The sequence below is a fragment of the Anser cygnoides genome, chromosome 1, assembly GCF_040182565.1.
Source record: "Anser cygnoides isolate HZ-2024a breed goose chromosome 1, Taihu_goose_T2T_genome, whole genome shotgun sequence".
Classification (NCBI taxonomy): domain Eukaryota; kingdom Metazoa; phylum Chordata; class Aves; order Anseriformes; family Anatidae; genus Anser; species Anser cygnoides.
The window spans coordinates 41,686,628-41,702,947 of record NC_089873.1 but is presented as its reverse complement, the minus strand read 5'-3'; the positions used below and the strand labels follow the sequence as shown (position 1 = coordinate 41,702,947).

General features: G+C 35.1%; 1 protein-coding gene across 1 annotated transcript in view; it reads right to left on the bottom strand.

Annotated features, from left to right (window-relative positions):
* ZDHHC17 (zinc finger DHHC-type palmitoyltransferase 17) overlaps positions 1 to 16,320 on the bottom strand; it is a 74,204-nt gene that overhangs the window by 12,192 nt on the left and 45,692 nt on the right. Inside the window, exons 8-11 of the mRNA XM_048047435.2 lie at positions 13,631 to 13,756; positions 12,198 to 12,340; positions 9,418 to 9,518; positions 1,478 to 1,602 (exon numbers count right to left, since the gene is read on the bottom strand). Coding sequence (XP_047903392.1) covers positions 1,478 to 1,602; positions 9,418 to 9,518; positions 12,198 to 12,340; positions 13,631 to 13,756 — 495 coding nt within the window. The remainder of the gene's footprint in view (positions 1 to 1,477; positions 1,603 to 9,417; positions 9,519 to 12,197; positions 12,341 to 13,630; positions 13,757 to 16,320) is intronic.

Genomic DNA, 16,320 nt, shown 5'->3' with positions numbered 1-16,320 from the left:
AAAATGGGATTTTTTTTTTATTTTATTAATTTACTTATTTTATGAGTAACTCAGGTTATTTTGTAACATAGAAATCCTAGATGAAAAAAGAACATGAGATATCAAAAGAATAAACATCTGAAAAATGTTGCTTACTGCAACATTTCCAAATATACTTAACTTGGTCATCTGGAATTAGAAGAATTTTTTTGGTTATTTGTTCAAAAGCTAAAGGCAAACTCAACATAAACACATTTGGAGACAAATTAAGAAAACAAGAGATAGCACTACACTGCAACCAGTGGCTTATGCCCCTGATAATAGATCATTTTACAGCTGGGTTAGCTGCAACATAAGAAATCTAAAATATTCATGATGATATTCATCTAACCGGGGAAGTTGCATTTCATATTTCCTATCCAGTTCAGCAAGGCTTTTGCACCCACACATAACGACTTGTGCACTTAGATCAAATGAGTTGCACGTTCATGCAATTTGCTGAGTCTGAGTCCAGGTGCAGGTGCTGATTGTTCTATTTAATTTAGACCCACTGAAGGAAGAGAATTTAGTCTGGATTTTACTTTGGCAAATTTGCAATAATAGAAAGGGAATTTGCACAGCCATCTGTATATTGACCAACAAAACTCAGTAATAATCAGAGAAAAAATCGTTTAAGCAATCGCAACCATGTTTTAAAGGCTAACATATATTTATCCCTTTGTAAGGCCATAATTCCAAGTGGTTTGATGTTAATCCACACGTGTTTTCACAAGTAAGCATGAAGGGGAAGCAGAAAACTCAGTTTGGTGGTACGTGAGCTTCTAGTAAACTTAGAATGAAAAAAAACTGTTTCTGCTGCTTGTATAATTTTGGCATATTCAATGCTCAGGTTAGTTGCTGTGAACAATCCATAACTAAAAGATATTAGAAATAAATAATAATAATAATAATAATTTTTAATTAGCATTAAAAAGTGTTAGAAACATCTCAAAATCATCCATAATTTCTCTAATATTTTAAAAAACAACCACCCCAGACTGCCTGTGGTTTTGGTTGTTTTACACTTAAAATCTTCGTCAATCTAATACTTTTAGAGACAAACATAAGGAAAACTAGAGGTGCTTGAAAGTCTGGAAAGTTTTTATAGAATCAATAAGTAACACATAATCCATAATGGGTCGTATGTTTCAGTAAGGCAAAATTCTAAACCTTTACATTTGCATTTTCATCCAACTGCTTTATAACTTTTTCTGTTGAAAATCTGATTTGTAATTCTATTTTTCTACTGAGAACAATCTAAATGCAACTTTGGACCAGTAAGACTTGAACGTATATTCCAAACGGAAGAGAGAAATCTGCAAGAAAAGGGAAATTTTCAACATTTTAGACCTACTGTTATACAACAATTTACTGAAATTTCACATACTAAACAGCAAACTACTGTGACCAACTGGCAAAGGCAGCTGAAGAATACATTTGACGGAGCTCGTGGCTTTACCTTTTTCTTTTGTTCTTCTGTGGCTTTGATGATTCCCGGATCAGATTTCCAGGATTTTCCAAAATTGTAGAAAAGTGCAACACTATTAGCAAGGAACGGAAGGTGTATAAAGAAAAAATTGAGATGTGTTTGAAGTCAAGGAATTTAAAGTTCAAAATCAAACTTCCTCTTGAGAACACCCACTAATAATTCTGAAATGAACTTCAGATGAATTTTTACAAATGCTCTGGAGTCAGTGCTCTGAATTAACAAAATTCAACACAGCTGTAAGAACTTCATTGGTATTCAATATTTTCTATTGCTCAAAATTCCAAACTTATTTTTCTTTAAATGTTGTTTTCCAAGAGACACTTCTAAAACACTTATCCTTCTAAAAATGAATAATGACGGTTCAGTTTTGTAATTATTTTCCTCTTTAAATAAATTAAATTCCATGAAATTTATCTCCTTAAAAGTATTTCCTGTTTTCACAATAAACATCTCAAAGTTCTATTTATAAGATTGTCATTTGACTGCTTCTGTCTTCACTTGCTCGAAATTCCAGTTAGATGACAAAAAGGCCCGTTTCTAGCCTTTTAAGGGATTGTGCTCCGTGGCACAATGCTGCCTGGCGATCACTTCGCAACCACCACTTATCTCCAAGAAAGGTACCATCTAAAACCTGGTCCTGTCGTAAGGCAATACCCGTATTTCTCACCAACAGAAGCTATTTTTAACATACTAATACATCTAATACTTAGAAAAACACAGGACCCCGTGAACCTGGAAGTGCTTATGAAATCAACTACCATATAAAGACAGAAAAAAAACATTAGCTTTAAAATATATTTCCTGTGATGAATGATTTTCATTATAACGTGCATAGGGTTCTAACACTTGACATTTCTCAGAATGAGAACATTTCTTAGCAGTGATGCCAGAAAAGCAAATACTTCAGATACACCTCTTCCACTAAAATGGGAAAATCAGAGTATTTGCTCTGTCTGATAAACCTGTAAAGGACCTGGCCAACACTAAAGATACCTTACAGCTGCCAGTCATACCTGCAAAGAGATGCCGTATTTGACAAAGCTTTGATGGGAGAAGACTTTAAAGAATTATCTGTGCAAAAAGGACACTTTTCTTACTCTGTCACAGATCACTGCACACTCAAACTACGTTATTATTCTGAGTCATGTCAGTGACTATTCCTCTCTACTTTGGGAGTCATTAAGACTTCTGTAATTAAAGCTTAATATGGATGTGTTTGTGCTACAAAACTGTATACAAGCATTATCTGTTAAAAAACTTAAAAATATCATGCAAAAATCTGTATGGAAATGGCACAGAACACTTTAAAAACAACAGAACAAAAACATTTTTGCAAGCTTTGAGAAAACTGGATTTTGAAACTAGAATAGATGCTCAAATATATTCTACTATGTATCTACAAATCTATTATCTTCTGTTTGTATTACTGGAAAAATGTTTAAGAAAGGCATTAAACAGTGTGAAGAAAAAGATCATATAAACCATTTGTAAATAAACCTACGTGGCATAGATATAAGCAAATATTAACTAAAAAAAAATAGAAGTTCTGAGGAATAACAGTAAGCCTCTCAAATCTTTCTGCACCACTCTCATGGTGTGAAAGAACTCTGAATTATCAGTAAATGCAACCAAGGCCTTTTTGGGACTTCTGAAATCACCTTCTGGGCTGCAAGCACACACTGCTGGCTCACGTTCGAGCTTTCTGTCCACCAGAACCCCCAAGTCCCTCTCTGCAGGGCTGCTCTCAGTAAACTCTTCTCATTGAGGCACAGAGTTGAGGCTTACAGTTCTGTAGATCCCCGGTCCTCCTTTCTACCCTTTTTTTAAATGGGTGTGACGTTTCCCTTTTTCCAGTCACCAGTGCTAAGAACAAAGTCCAATTGTTAATGTAAGTGCATCCCAAAATACTTTTGTTTCCCTTCTCTGTTGAGGGGAGAAATTGGCTATAAGTTTCCAATAAAAATATTGACAAATTAGGTTAAGATTATAATAACATACATTATATAGTAGAATGTTGTTATTGACTTCTTAAAGGCTAATCCTTCCTCTAACAAGCTGTTTCCAGCAAGTTTGTAATAGGGGAAAAAAAAGAAAAAAGCAGCGATACTACAAACTGAACACTCACAGTTCTATTTCATACATTACAGATGAAAAGCTCTGACTGCAGAATTTATACAATCTAATTTCTTCCTCGTTTTCTTCTAAAACTACCTGCTGCCAAGAGTAAGCTTGTTCAACTTATTTTTATAGCTTTAGAGAAATTAAATTTTCTTTGCTATATTTACATTATCATTGGTGTTCTTGCCACAACAGTGATTTTTTTCCTTTAAAAATACCCTAATCAGACATCTGCTACAAACAATAAAGGCAAAACCGAAAAAAAAAATTATGGACCATTCCTTAATTACTATACGTCATGTCTAGACTTTTAAAGAAGATAGGAGAAAATACAATTTATTTTCTATCCAATAAAACAGTTTTGAAACCTTAAGGTTATAGTTTTTTTCTGTTTTTACTGGCTAAACTTTGGACAATACGTGATCAAGAAGCTGTCTATGGATCCAAACCACCGGAGCAGAAATTCAGTACACAGAATTTTTCTACATGTGCCCTTCCCACTTTTTACTCTATAAAATACATGGAGAGCCTAAGAGACTCCCTACAGAGTCTACGTTTTGCCTTTTACTGTGGTGTTCTGAGATGAGTGCTATACTGACCATCTAAACTGTGGCAGTAAGTACCACAGACGGGAGACATTGAGAGTCCATATGAAAAAATATATCTACATATAGGCAAGCAATAACTACATATGTGAGGAAGACAAAAAAACAGCATTTTTCATCAGTACCTTAAAAATACGTTTTGTTTTGCCTTTTTTTTCTATTTTTTTTTTCCGGAGGTTTGAATCAAAGCTGGGGAGAAGGGATAAAAACCATCCAGACTTCAAAGGAGAAAGAAACGTTAGATTTGTATTTTCTATGACATTTCTAGCATCTAGTGTGAACAAAACTCCAATTGTGAGATTCACCTCACTTACTTTAAATCACTTCGTATGCCTTCAGACACTACATAAAGAAAAATCCACTTCCCAGCTTCAGCACTAAGATGTTCAAGTCAGACAAGCAGTGCCATGCAATTATTTTTTTTAATTATGAATTCCCCTCTGATATTTACTTTCAAAGAGATCTTTGCAACTTGTATCATAGACATCTCTCAAAACTCTCCATACATAACAAAACCCGTGTAGCTTAGCATTAGCTACAGAGGAGGGAATTGGTTCTCCAGAGACAGTGCCTCATTTGTCCTAACATCCTCATTTACAACTAGGCAAAGGAAACCACATTACCATATTAACGGCTGCAAAAAGCATGATACAGCATTTACCTTTGGCACCACCACCAATCTGCTGTCTTTTATGAGGCTTCCCTGGTTTTCACTGTGAGGGGCAAGGCAGAAACAAGCATGAAATGTTTCCTACTTTTAGTCTCAATCAGCATCCTTTAATTATAAGAACAACAGGCTGAAAATTATTCCAGGAAACCACTTGGAACCAAGAGACTATCTCATTAGAAAGAAAGAAAAACAAACAAGCGATCCCCACCCCACCCCAAACCCCACGAGTGATGCAAACACGTGAGCAGGTAATTTTTTTATCCTGACTTGCAGCCTATTTAGAACGGCCCAAACAAATGCTGATTCCTGGTATCACAGCTACACACCCTGCAACAAACTCTGAAACCAAGCCAAAGCACACATTATAAACCAAGATATGCTCTTCCACTCACTACTAAGCCAGTAATAAAGTCCTTTTCTCCTAAAGAGCAAGATCTGCAGCTAACACAAGATGTCAGATCAATACCGGCTAATGAATCTGCCAATTCATAACAGCTGTACATCTGGATCCGAGCCTACAGGTAGGCAACAGAAGACAGGTACACGAGAGGTCTCATTTTGATAGGTATTTATTAGACTATATTCTTTTTTTTTTTTTTTAGCAACAAAAGATCTGCAAAGGCTCTCCACCTCACCTCCATCCTCTATTTATAAAGAAAAACCCTTTAGTTTCCAAAAAGTAATTGAACTCGCTACCATCTCCTCCACCCCAGAAATGTTTACTTTTTAGTTAGAAAAAATATTTTGACAAGGGAATGTAAGTCATGGACAGCTGGAACTGGGGTTTGGATTTTTTTCCCCTGGTTTTAGTTCCTCTAGAAACAAAGCCACTGCCTTCTTTCCTTCTCCATGCAAGACTTTCTGTTGTTTTCCTGGCGGCAACCTTTAAATTTTGACACTGTCTGCTTTGTTTTTACTGCTTAACTGTACCAACTGGCTTGTTACTGTCTTTAAAACATTATGCTACTGTAACAGCTTTGTGAAAGCATGGAAATCATCATGAATTCTCTTACAACCAGTTTTAAAAACTACTATTTCTTTCACTAATTGAAAAAACGTGCAGTACTTGTTTTCCTTCACCTAAATACCACTAATAAATGAAGTGTATTTGTCATAATGTAAAGGTAACTGATAAAGCATCAGTCAACAATAAATTATTAACATACAGACCATTTGGTTTCTATCTCCTTACCTCAGCTTTGCAAGTGGCATGCCATGACAAAAAAGCATAGTTATTGAAAACTACATACTCACAATTGCATCAAATGGAAGGGGTAGAACAACAACAACAATTATCCTATGAATATTTTGCGTTACAGTACACCCTAACACCTTAGAAAAACAGAGCAGCAAAAGAACCTCTGACACAACAGGATCTATTTGTTCAGCTGTAACTGAAAAGATTGTATGAACAACTGAGATATAAACTCAGTGTATGTGCCCTGAACTTTTACAGGACACAAGAGAACATACTACCTGTAAATGCTAAAAGAACAGAATGAAATGTTAAATTCTACTCCATTTATTATTTGAAAGTGTACTTTCAACTGTTTTTTCCCCTTTAAAAATAAAAATCAATTAAAACATAATGATTCAGTGTGCGGGATTTTTATTATTATTATTTACTCCTGCTTTGGAAACAGTAGAAGATTACGATACACTACGAGAGCAAGACATAACTACCCTTTGTTATGCACAAAAAAAGCAGAAGGGAAGCATGGGAACACAGATTCATACATAAATACCCAGCTCACACATTTCTCATTCCCATCAAAAACAGTATTTCTCTTTTAACAAATAAATTAGTCTTAGAAACCGCAGGGAAAAATCCAATCCAACTGAAACATTCACATAATTAAGTACATTAGATTCATATAAACTATTTCAATTTACTTTCAAGATTGGTCTTCTGAAAGACATACCGTTAGGTCTTCTAACTTACAGAAGGCCTTATTTTCCACGTGACCACCCTGAAATTCAAGAAAATGTGCTGCTAATCGTCAGTTTTTTATGTTCTTTACGATACACTGTCCTGTTCTGCCTCATTAGGCTTAAATCCGGAAGACTAGATGATCTTTCAGACACCCTAAAACATATCTATATGAAAAGAGAATTCTTAACAAATACTTGAACATTAAATGTATCACTTGGATCAGTAAAGACTCACATTACTTATAATATTACACTTAAAGTTCTAGTATGGCATTCCTTGACAATTGTTTCAAGTTAGTGCTTTTTTCCTGAGCAAGATATTGTCAGCATTCAGGAAAACTACCAGGACAAGTTTCATTACATCAGCATTACAGAGTATAAAGTAGTAGTACTCTAGTCTGCTGTAAGTAATCATATAAAGCTGTAAAAATACAAGAATCCTTTCCCCAACCACAATACTGTGCCTCATGCTATAAAAATAGAGCAGGCATGCAATTTCTTTTTTTTTCCAATAAAGCTACAGGGCAATTTTCCAGAAGAAGAAGAATGAATTTGGAATCTTATTACAAAGACTTCCAATTTAAAATCATCAATTAAAGGAAGATGGCCTCAAGTAATGTCATTAAAGCTGCTTGTCACACAGAATTGTGTCAGCTCTAATGAAAGCAATCAGTAGGAACTGAAGTTTTAAACTACTACTACTTCTGCGTGCAAAAAGACTGTTGCAAAGGTGGTTTTTTTTGTGACATCTACCCTAAGTTACAAAAGCAGCACAGTATTTTATTGATGTTCTGAAGTCAGACTTTTATATTAATGTAATTAATTGTCTATGCTGACTACTTCTAGTGGACAATAAACATTATCCTGTGACATAAACTTCAAATTACATTAATCAGGACAGCTACCAGAAATAAAAATCTGAGTAAGTTGGTACATAGGAAATACATACATTTTCATATGAATATGGAAGAACTGCAAGCCTCAGGGAAAAAAAAAAAAAATCTCACAATTTGCTAGCATTAAGGCACAGCTTTTTACATCAAGATAGAGGCTATCAGCATGCTGTGCTGGCTGTGGCAGCCATTTTAATACGGTCAAGGACTACAACTTAAACACATACTTAGATTTGGTTCAAGATAATGTTGTGTTAGCACAAGAAAGCATTTCACAGCAGCTCAGTATTTGCTACCCAAAACATGCAGTAGTGTTAACAAACATGAGTTCCTAAAGAAAACCTATAAGGCTTGGAGCACAAGGATTCAGTAAAGCAACTTCAGTCTAATGGCATGACATATTTAGACAGTATCTACTCTGTTCTTCAAGAAATGGAAAAGTATACCTCCACTTTTAACCACTGCTTTTTTTTAAAATACGTTTTTGTTATTTATATTGTATTCACGTTCCTCATTCTGCACTTACCAGTAAGTTAAATTGAAAAACCAGAGAAAATCAGACCAGAAAGAGATTGGTAGTAGTATCAGCCTTTCTAAATGCCTATTTCAAGACATGCTCATGTTAGTATGGATAGAAATATTTTCTGTACTTAACAGATACTAGATTTTCTTGTTAAAAAAAAAAAAAAAGTATGCAATAGCAGTCATCTCATGATATATTAAGAAAGCTATTATTCACAGCAGCACCTTTACAAACACAGTAGCCCAAGGCAGCATGTAAACAGGATCTCCTCTCTGTTCGCAGCCCAAAAACATGAGGCTCATTTAGCTGAGATAGGAGAACATATTAAGAAGATGATAAAAGGGGTGCTACTACCTTATTTCATACTATAATTCCTCTGGAACAGAAAAACTATTTCCAGAAAAGTCAAGCTAATACCCATTATAATATATTGTGATGGGTACTAATTTATTAAGTTCATTTCAACTACTTGCAGCTGCAAGAACTACATTAAACATTTAAGAAAACATTAAATCTCTAGTCGGTTTGGAAGTTATTGTAATTACAATACTCAAGTCGTTTAAAAATTTAAATCTATTTCCTTAAGGGGGATAACTGATATTTTTCAGTGAACCCTGAATCAATTTCTACCCCCAGCAGTATGTAGGGTTTATATGTAGACAGACAGTCAAAAACATAAACCATGGGTGTATGCAGAGTCTCTATAATCTAGTGTTGTTAATACATTCATCTTCAAAGACTGAAAATACAGTTAACTTAAACTTATCTACAGTGTGTGTGGAATAGAATTAGCAAAATCTTCAAGAACTACCTACAAAGCTAACTCCACTAGAATTATTACATATCATTAAACTACCTACTGCTTTTCAGAAAATTAAAATTTGTCAACATACAGCCACAGCACACTTTACAGACTTGCTTACATTTCCCCACTGAAGAAACTGGTAAAACACAGGAGATTTTGCTGACTGCCTCCCTCTTACTTACTGAAGCAAAGCAATAATATGCACATTTTTAAAGTAATAATTACCATCAAGACAGAATGTTTTTATTAGTGACAGCTTTTTAAAATTTTAATTAGTTTACTTACTCTTATATGTAGGATGATTCTGGGTATTACCTCATACTACTAACATGAAAGAAATATTACTGTACACAAAAAAGGATATCATTCCAAAACCAGAAGAACCACGTCACATACATCCAGAATTTTGTTGCCAAGTATATTCCAAGAGGCAATGCACTGTGCATAGAGTGATCAAAGAATGACCTGTAAAGCAGGAACAATGTCACATAAATTTGAACTTATAAAGCATAAATCCTAAACTACAGCTTCTGAAAAAACAATTCCTAGTATACTATGTACTACTATATGGGATACTGCAAAATATGTCACAAAAACACTCTTCACTTTTATGTTCAAAGTTCAGTTTTCAACCTGTCCAGATGAGTGGGCACGAGTAGAATGTGTTTAATTAAAATTTATACATTCACTTTTGAAGTTCTATCCCAGAAAAATGAGATAAACGCAATCTGTATATCTTGAGAAATGTGCTTTACAGAAAATAAGACATTAATAGCTGAATTAAAAAAACCTGTCTTTATAAAAACTGATCTTTTCTATATAATCTCACAATGTTTCCTGATCTTATTAAAAAAAAAAAAAACCTTTGCTATATACTTTAAAAAAATGTTCCATCCTCTCAACAGGAAAAAAAAAAAAAGTATTCAGTTTGATTGTTTTGAAATTGTTCATTATATCAGAAAACCCATGTTTTTTCCTGATTGCTATTTTCATACTCAGTGAACCATTGTACTTTTAATAAGTCACAAGCCAATAGCACCACAGCAGTCAAAACCTGGACAAGAAATGTAGAATGCTTAAATATTTAGCTACAACTACACTGACAACAGGTACACACCTATGAGATTCCTAACCTACAGCAGTTGCAAACTATATTTACACAAGAGATTCTAAGGTATTCAGGAAACTCATACAATGGAAATTACATGTTAAAATTACTTCAGTAAGAAAAAGGCTTAAGAGACCTTGGTATTATCAGCCTACGTGTTTGAAATATTTCTGATTCCTGAATCTTCTGCTTCTGTTACCGTTGCCAACAGAAAGTCAGAGGAAAAACAGACGATTTCCCACATCACTAGATTTGCCAGGTTCCAAAATTGAATGTTAATTCTTTAATATAAAAAATAAGCCATTCGAATTCTTTTCACCTTCTTACACTCTTGCATTTTAAAGAATATTCTGCACAGAATCTGAACTCAGTTGGGACAAACTAGCTTACTGACTAGGTAACTCCATATTCAAGAAAAAGTTGCTGAACATATCACACTCTAAACTGCTCAACTCCTTGAAATAAAACTTCTTTCAAAACCTGTTTACACATCCTTACATTGAAGCTTTTCACTTTTTGTCCTGATAGTGCCTCAGGGCTGCCATGGACTAACGTGTGCATTGAATAGTTTTCATTTTACTCCATTACTCCCTTACAGTAACTTTCATTCCTCTACTGGAAGCTTCTTAGGTATTTTGAGAAAATCCTGTAAGGCAGATGAGCTACGATGGTAAATAATATGCAAATATAAATTTCAATACACAGTGGTTATTCAGCAATACCCATTCTTTCAGTGATTTATATTTAATTTTTTTGTGAACAGAGTAGGGAAGAAAGCAGAGCTAAGCAGATTATTAAAATTTGAAAGGGAAAGGAAATACTACTAGAATAATAGCAAAAATTTCATTCAAATCTCAACCTAGAAATAGGTTTTGAATTGTTTTTCACCAATTAAACATTAAGCAAAGGATGAGAGAAATAATGTTAATCCTGAACTAGTGCAAGGTAGGTCAAAAATATAAAACTTGAAGAAACATATATCTTGAGAAACTTGAAATCTTATCCTTGCCAGTAGGAGGTGCAGTTGAGGATTTGCATTGCCAAGTAAACTAGCTGTGGGAAGAGGTCAGTAGATTGTACAGCCTCAGAGGTGACAAAAAGACTGAGATTATCACAAAGATCCTGCAGAGACTAGAGCCTGATGACCACACCTCCCCAGGTGTATTAAGATCACTTAGATTCTGTGAATTTGGTTTACAGAGCAGAAATATATTCTTTTCTTCTAAACAGAAAGGAAAGAGGAGGAACTGGCTCTAACAAACATGACATTCAATGCCAGAAGAGCATTAAGTTCCTAAGTATGATGATATAATAGGTTTTTCTATACATGCCACACATAATGAAGAGAAGCAAAGCACTGATGAAATAGTCTAAGGATCTTGAAAATACACTGAAGTACACCTGTGTGTGTGTGCATTCGTATGTACATTTACAGTTATTTAAAGAAATCATGAAAACATCTGAAGTTCTTTATGATCAGGTAACAAAGCAACATTATAAGAAAGCAGCCTTTTTCTTTAGTCATCCCTTTCCACAAAAACAGAAGCTACAAATCCTACATGACTATTTCTCTCTGTAAGTCTCTTTAGATACCATTTGGGTATTTAAATTCTAAACCCATGGGTTTTAATTTTAATTTTTATTTTTTTACTTGCACATCCTTCTTCTATCCCTTTCTGGTAGCTTTCCCTTGACTGTTTTCTACAAAATTCACATTGATAATGCTTTGTAGGCAGACATTCAGCACCCTCCTCTGGAGAACAACTGAATTTCTGTTCTGCTGTTAGCTTCTATTAGCTCAATGGCATTCAACCAAGATAACTCCATGTCTATCTGCAAGACAACTGAGCACTCCAAGAGCAAAGTTGCACAAGAACTTTCCCAGAAATAGTTCTTACAAAAAGAAAAAAAAAAAGTTGCATGTCCAAAAACTGCATAAAAATAGAAATTTCAGATTATTTATCCAATAAATATGATGCCAACAAAACACTTCTTGAGTGCATGCTAAGCAGACAGTGTCCTGGTGAAACACTTACTTTGAAAGAAACTGCACCATAGCCCAAACGCCACCATACATCAGCCCTTTAATGAGCCAAGAATCAATGTCTAGGTCTGCTATGAACCCAACCAGCCAAATAACTAGGAAAGGAGTTCCCAGCATCACCTTCTGACGGAATTCCTATATAGAAACAAATATCAGTAAGCAATTCTGCTTTTAGGAACAGGTTGTATAACAATATTATATAGTAAAAAGGACAGTCACAAAAACTTGTATAGTTTTTCAGGAAGTTTGACATACAGGAAGGAATAGTCAAGATTTTTTGTCATTTCCTATATTTATATATCTCCAGTGTCTGTGCAAGAAAAAAATCATCTTCCTAAAATTCTGTAACAAATTAGTAATTTTCTTTAGAAGAACTCTCTTTTAGAGACTTTGGTATTAATCCAGAATAAAGGCAATAGTAGTTCTTTTTTAAAAAAACATTGTGAAGTGCATAAATGACTATATAAATCAGGATAACCTCAGCAAACATTAACAAATGAAGTGACGTAAGTAATAGATTAAGTCATACTGAAGAGTATACGAAGAAAGATAGGACCTCTTTTGCCTCATATTACATAGGTACAATTCCTGATCAAGGCACTTTGAACTCTTTCTGGATACTGAAAGCACAGTCACAGTGCACATAATGCAATGCACAAATCACTTAAAGTCCATACTCGTTGCATTCTTATATGGCAATACAGTTAAAAAAATAATCAAGATGCAATGTATCTTTAAATCAAGAAATAATTACAAATCAATGACAGCAACACTTAATATCCAGCACAATACTCTCATTGGTAAGAAAACATTAATGCTATGTAAGTCCTCAGTACCACAGGCAAACGGTTTTTCATGCTAGAGCAACACATTACCCTTTATATCCTTATTTCTTGTCTCCTCCTATCTGCAGTATTAGATATTAACCTGAGAGCATGAAGGCCTCCACGTCAGAGATTCTTATGACATTATGATACTGCCAAGACTGACTGCTTTTGGCATTGAACAGAAAATAGTACATAATAGGGAGTAGAGTTCAGGCTATCTAAAACTCTCTCTTCCTTCAGATATTTGAGAATCAGCTTTGTAATAATCTTGGCTATGCCCAACACTACCACTGCTTGGTACTTTCTTAACAATTAGGCAGCAAAATAGCTAAAGGTAATTGTGGAGGTTTATGGTTTTCTTTCCTCCTGCCTTCAATAAAGTTGTGGGTGTTTTGTTGTTGTTGTTTATTTTGGTGTGTTGTTTTTTTTTTTTTTTAAATTTATTTTGAAATTACTTTTGTCATAAAAAATGATGTTTCCTAAGACTAAAATGTGGGGAATGCACAGTGTGGAATTGCTTACCTTAAACAAACAAGACCCCTCTCCCACCAACATCAGCAGTAACACTGATTTACATAAGTGTTATACTACTTCTCACCTTATCAGCTTTTAGTTTTCTCAGAAAGGATGGACTGTCATATCCCTTAGCCTGTCTTGCTTCCTGTAGGTGATTGATCATCCAAACGTTTTTCCTCTGTTTTGCTAGATCAAGTGGTGATTCTCCCTGCCAGGAGTATAAAAGCGGGAAAAATCTAATTTAAAAATAAAATGCATTCAGGGAAATATATTTAAAATCAGATTAAGCTAGATTCTGGCTTTTTTATTCCTTTGCAGCTTACTTGACACCAATCATCCTTCATTCCTTTTGGTCTTTTTCACACTCCCATAACTACACAAGTGGACAAATACAGAATTAAGGTGTGACGCTGATGTATGTCTTGACGTAGCAATAATCATTGCCTTTGGCGTAACACATCTGTGCTCCACTGTTCTATACACAGTCCACTAGCCTGTAAATGAAAGACTGTGCTTCCCCCTTGGCTATTGACAGGCAGCAGAAATCAAGCAAAGAAAAAGAACTCGTGACCCACTGGATCATGGAAACTCTCCCAGTCTAAAGCCTGACTTCGGTTAATTCTCTGCTTTCTTGGCAGAGAGAAGTTACTAATATCACGGAATGCTTCTGATTGCTTGCGTTCAACTTATTCCAAAACTCCGAATTTTTATGCTTGGCTTGCGCTTCACATACTTTGGGTGCAAAGCCAGCAATGGTCCATGCTTTCGCATTCCCTACACTGAGAGGACTGACAGACAAAGCAAAAAGAGAGAGAGATACAGGGGCCAAAGGTGCCTACCGAATTGATTTGAATTTATTGCTTTCTAAACTTTTAGGAAGAGAGCTAAACTAAAGTTACTAACTAGGTCTAAAATTACAGAGGAGGCAAGAGACAACCAATTGCAGGTACCTCCAGCTTCAGTTTTGCATTTGACTCCTCCTCTCTTCTACTGGAGTTAAATCCCCTCCTAAACAAACCATTCATGGAGGCTTGAAAAATGGCTGAATCCTCCATCGCTTGGCCCCCTCCTAAAAAAAAAGTGAGACAGGTACCAGAAACTGAAATTACCCACAAAGGGCAATAATTACTATAGACAGAAGAGATGTCAAAGACAAAAAGGGCAGTTAGCTACCTACATCCTGTAGAAAGAAAATGGGAATCAACTATTTAACTGTCATCTCTTGCTCCAAATCTCTAAAAGGAGGGTAAACAGCACATGCTACAGATTATGAGGGGAAGCTTTTTGCTGCCTAACAGGATCTTGCATGATGCCTGCCCAAAGAGTTCAACTACCAAAATCAGTAAGAAAAGAATAACCTTTCGACAAAATTTGGCTTCAAAGTTATTTAGCCAGATGATTAAGAAACAGATTAAGAAACAGATTGAGACTTCTCAATTCTCAACAGAAATGCCTGAAATCAAACGATGGTGCCTGCTTCATCACAAATGTAATTGCATCTTGAACTGCTACTATCTGAAAAACTCCAGGCGTGTTTTTTTTTTTTTTTTTGTTTTGTTTTTGAATATCACCTTAAATATCCAGACTGTAAAGATTACCTGTGGACAAGCAATTCCCTCTGGGAGTTGATCTCCCAAGTAAATCCTGAAGTTGTCTTGGGGTCCAGCTGAGCATCCCTTCCACTAGAGGGCCATGAGACACCTAGGAACTGCCTAGATAAAAAAATTGAGGGAGCTTTAAAGAAGTCTTTGACTATGTGTCTAATCATCTGGCCATTTTAATATTTTCCTTGTATTCACAGGGATGGGTGGCTGACTTGCTTAAAAAGCGAAACAAAACCAAAAAGTATCAGGGATCTTGGTCTAGTAAGCAACTTAGTTTGCCAGCAAGCAACAAGGCTTCAACAGATTATATTTTAAGATTATTAAGCGGTTAGACAGAAAGAATAGTCTGAAGCGTCATTACCATAGGGAACTTTACATACAGGCTTCCACGGACAAACCTACAGATACACTGCATAACCAAGAAACTACACCTAAAATCCATTCAATGATTCATTAACAGATTTAATTATTTTTTTCTAAAAAGTATCTTCTTTAAATGATAAAAGCTCTTTTCACACTCTAGGGAAGAACAAAAAAAGAGTTTCTGCTTATACTTAAGTAAAATTTACGGATTTCCCTCCCAATCCCAGTAATAAACTGAGTCCTTGTGAAATCCTGTTCTCATCTGCCCAGTCTGTCTACTGGCGCGGCAAGATACTTTACCTACACAAAAATGAAAAAACAACAAAACAGAAAAAGAACAAAACAACAACAAAACAAAAAACCAACATTCCTTTGACTAGTGAAAAGCAACTTCCACTTCCAACTGTAATTCAGATCTCAAAAAGGAAAAAGAAAACCTTACTACCAAAAGAAAATTGTTATTTCTTGTACAGCAAAATACAAAGAGGATAAATAACAAGAACAGGACAAACCCACTTAATAATTAACTTGAAACAACTAAACCTGTGATATATGTACATTCTGGCGTTACTAATCCATGATGCTACTTTACATCATTTTACTTCCAAGATGGGCGTTCTCTCTCTCTTTTTTTCTTCTCCAAAGTACCAAGCTTTATTCTAGAAGAGTGCAATTGTTTATATTATTCTCTTACGTAGCCAGCCCCCACTAGCTCTCTTGAACTGTCATGCAATGTGAAAGTAGCACCTCACTGAGATGACTGGTTCCGATCTGTTCCAAACCTAGAACGCCAGCACAGCATGCA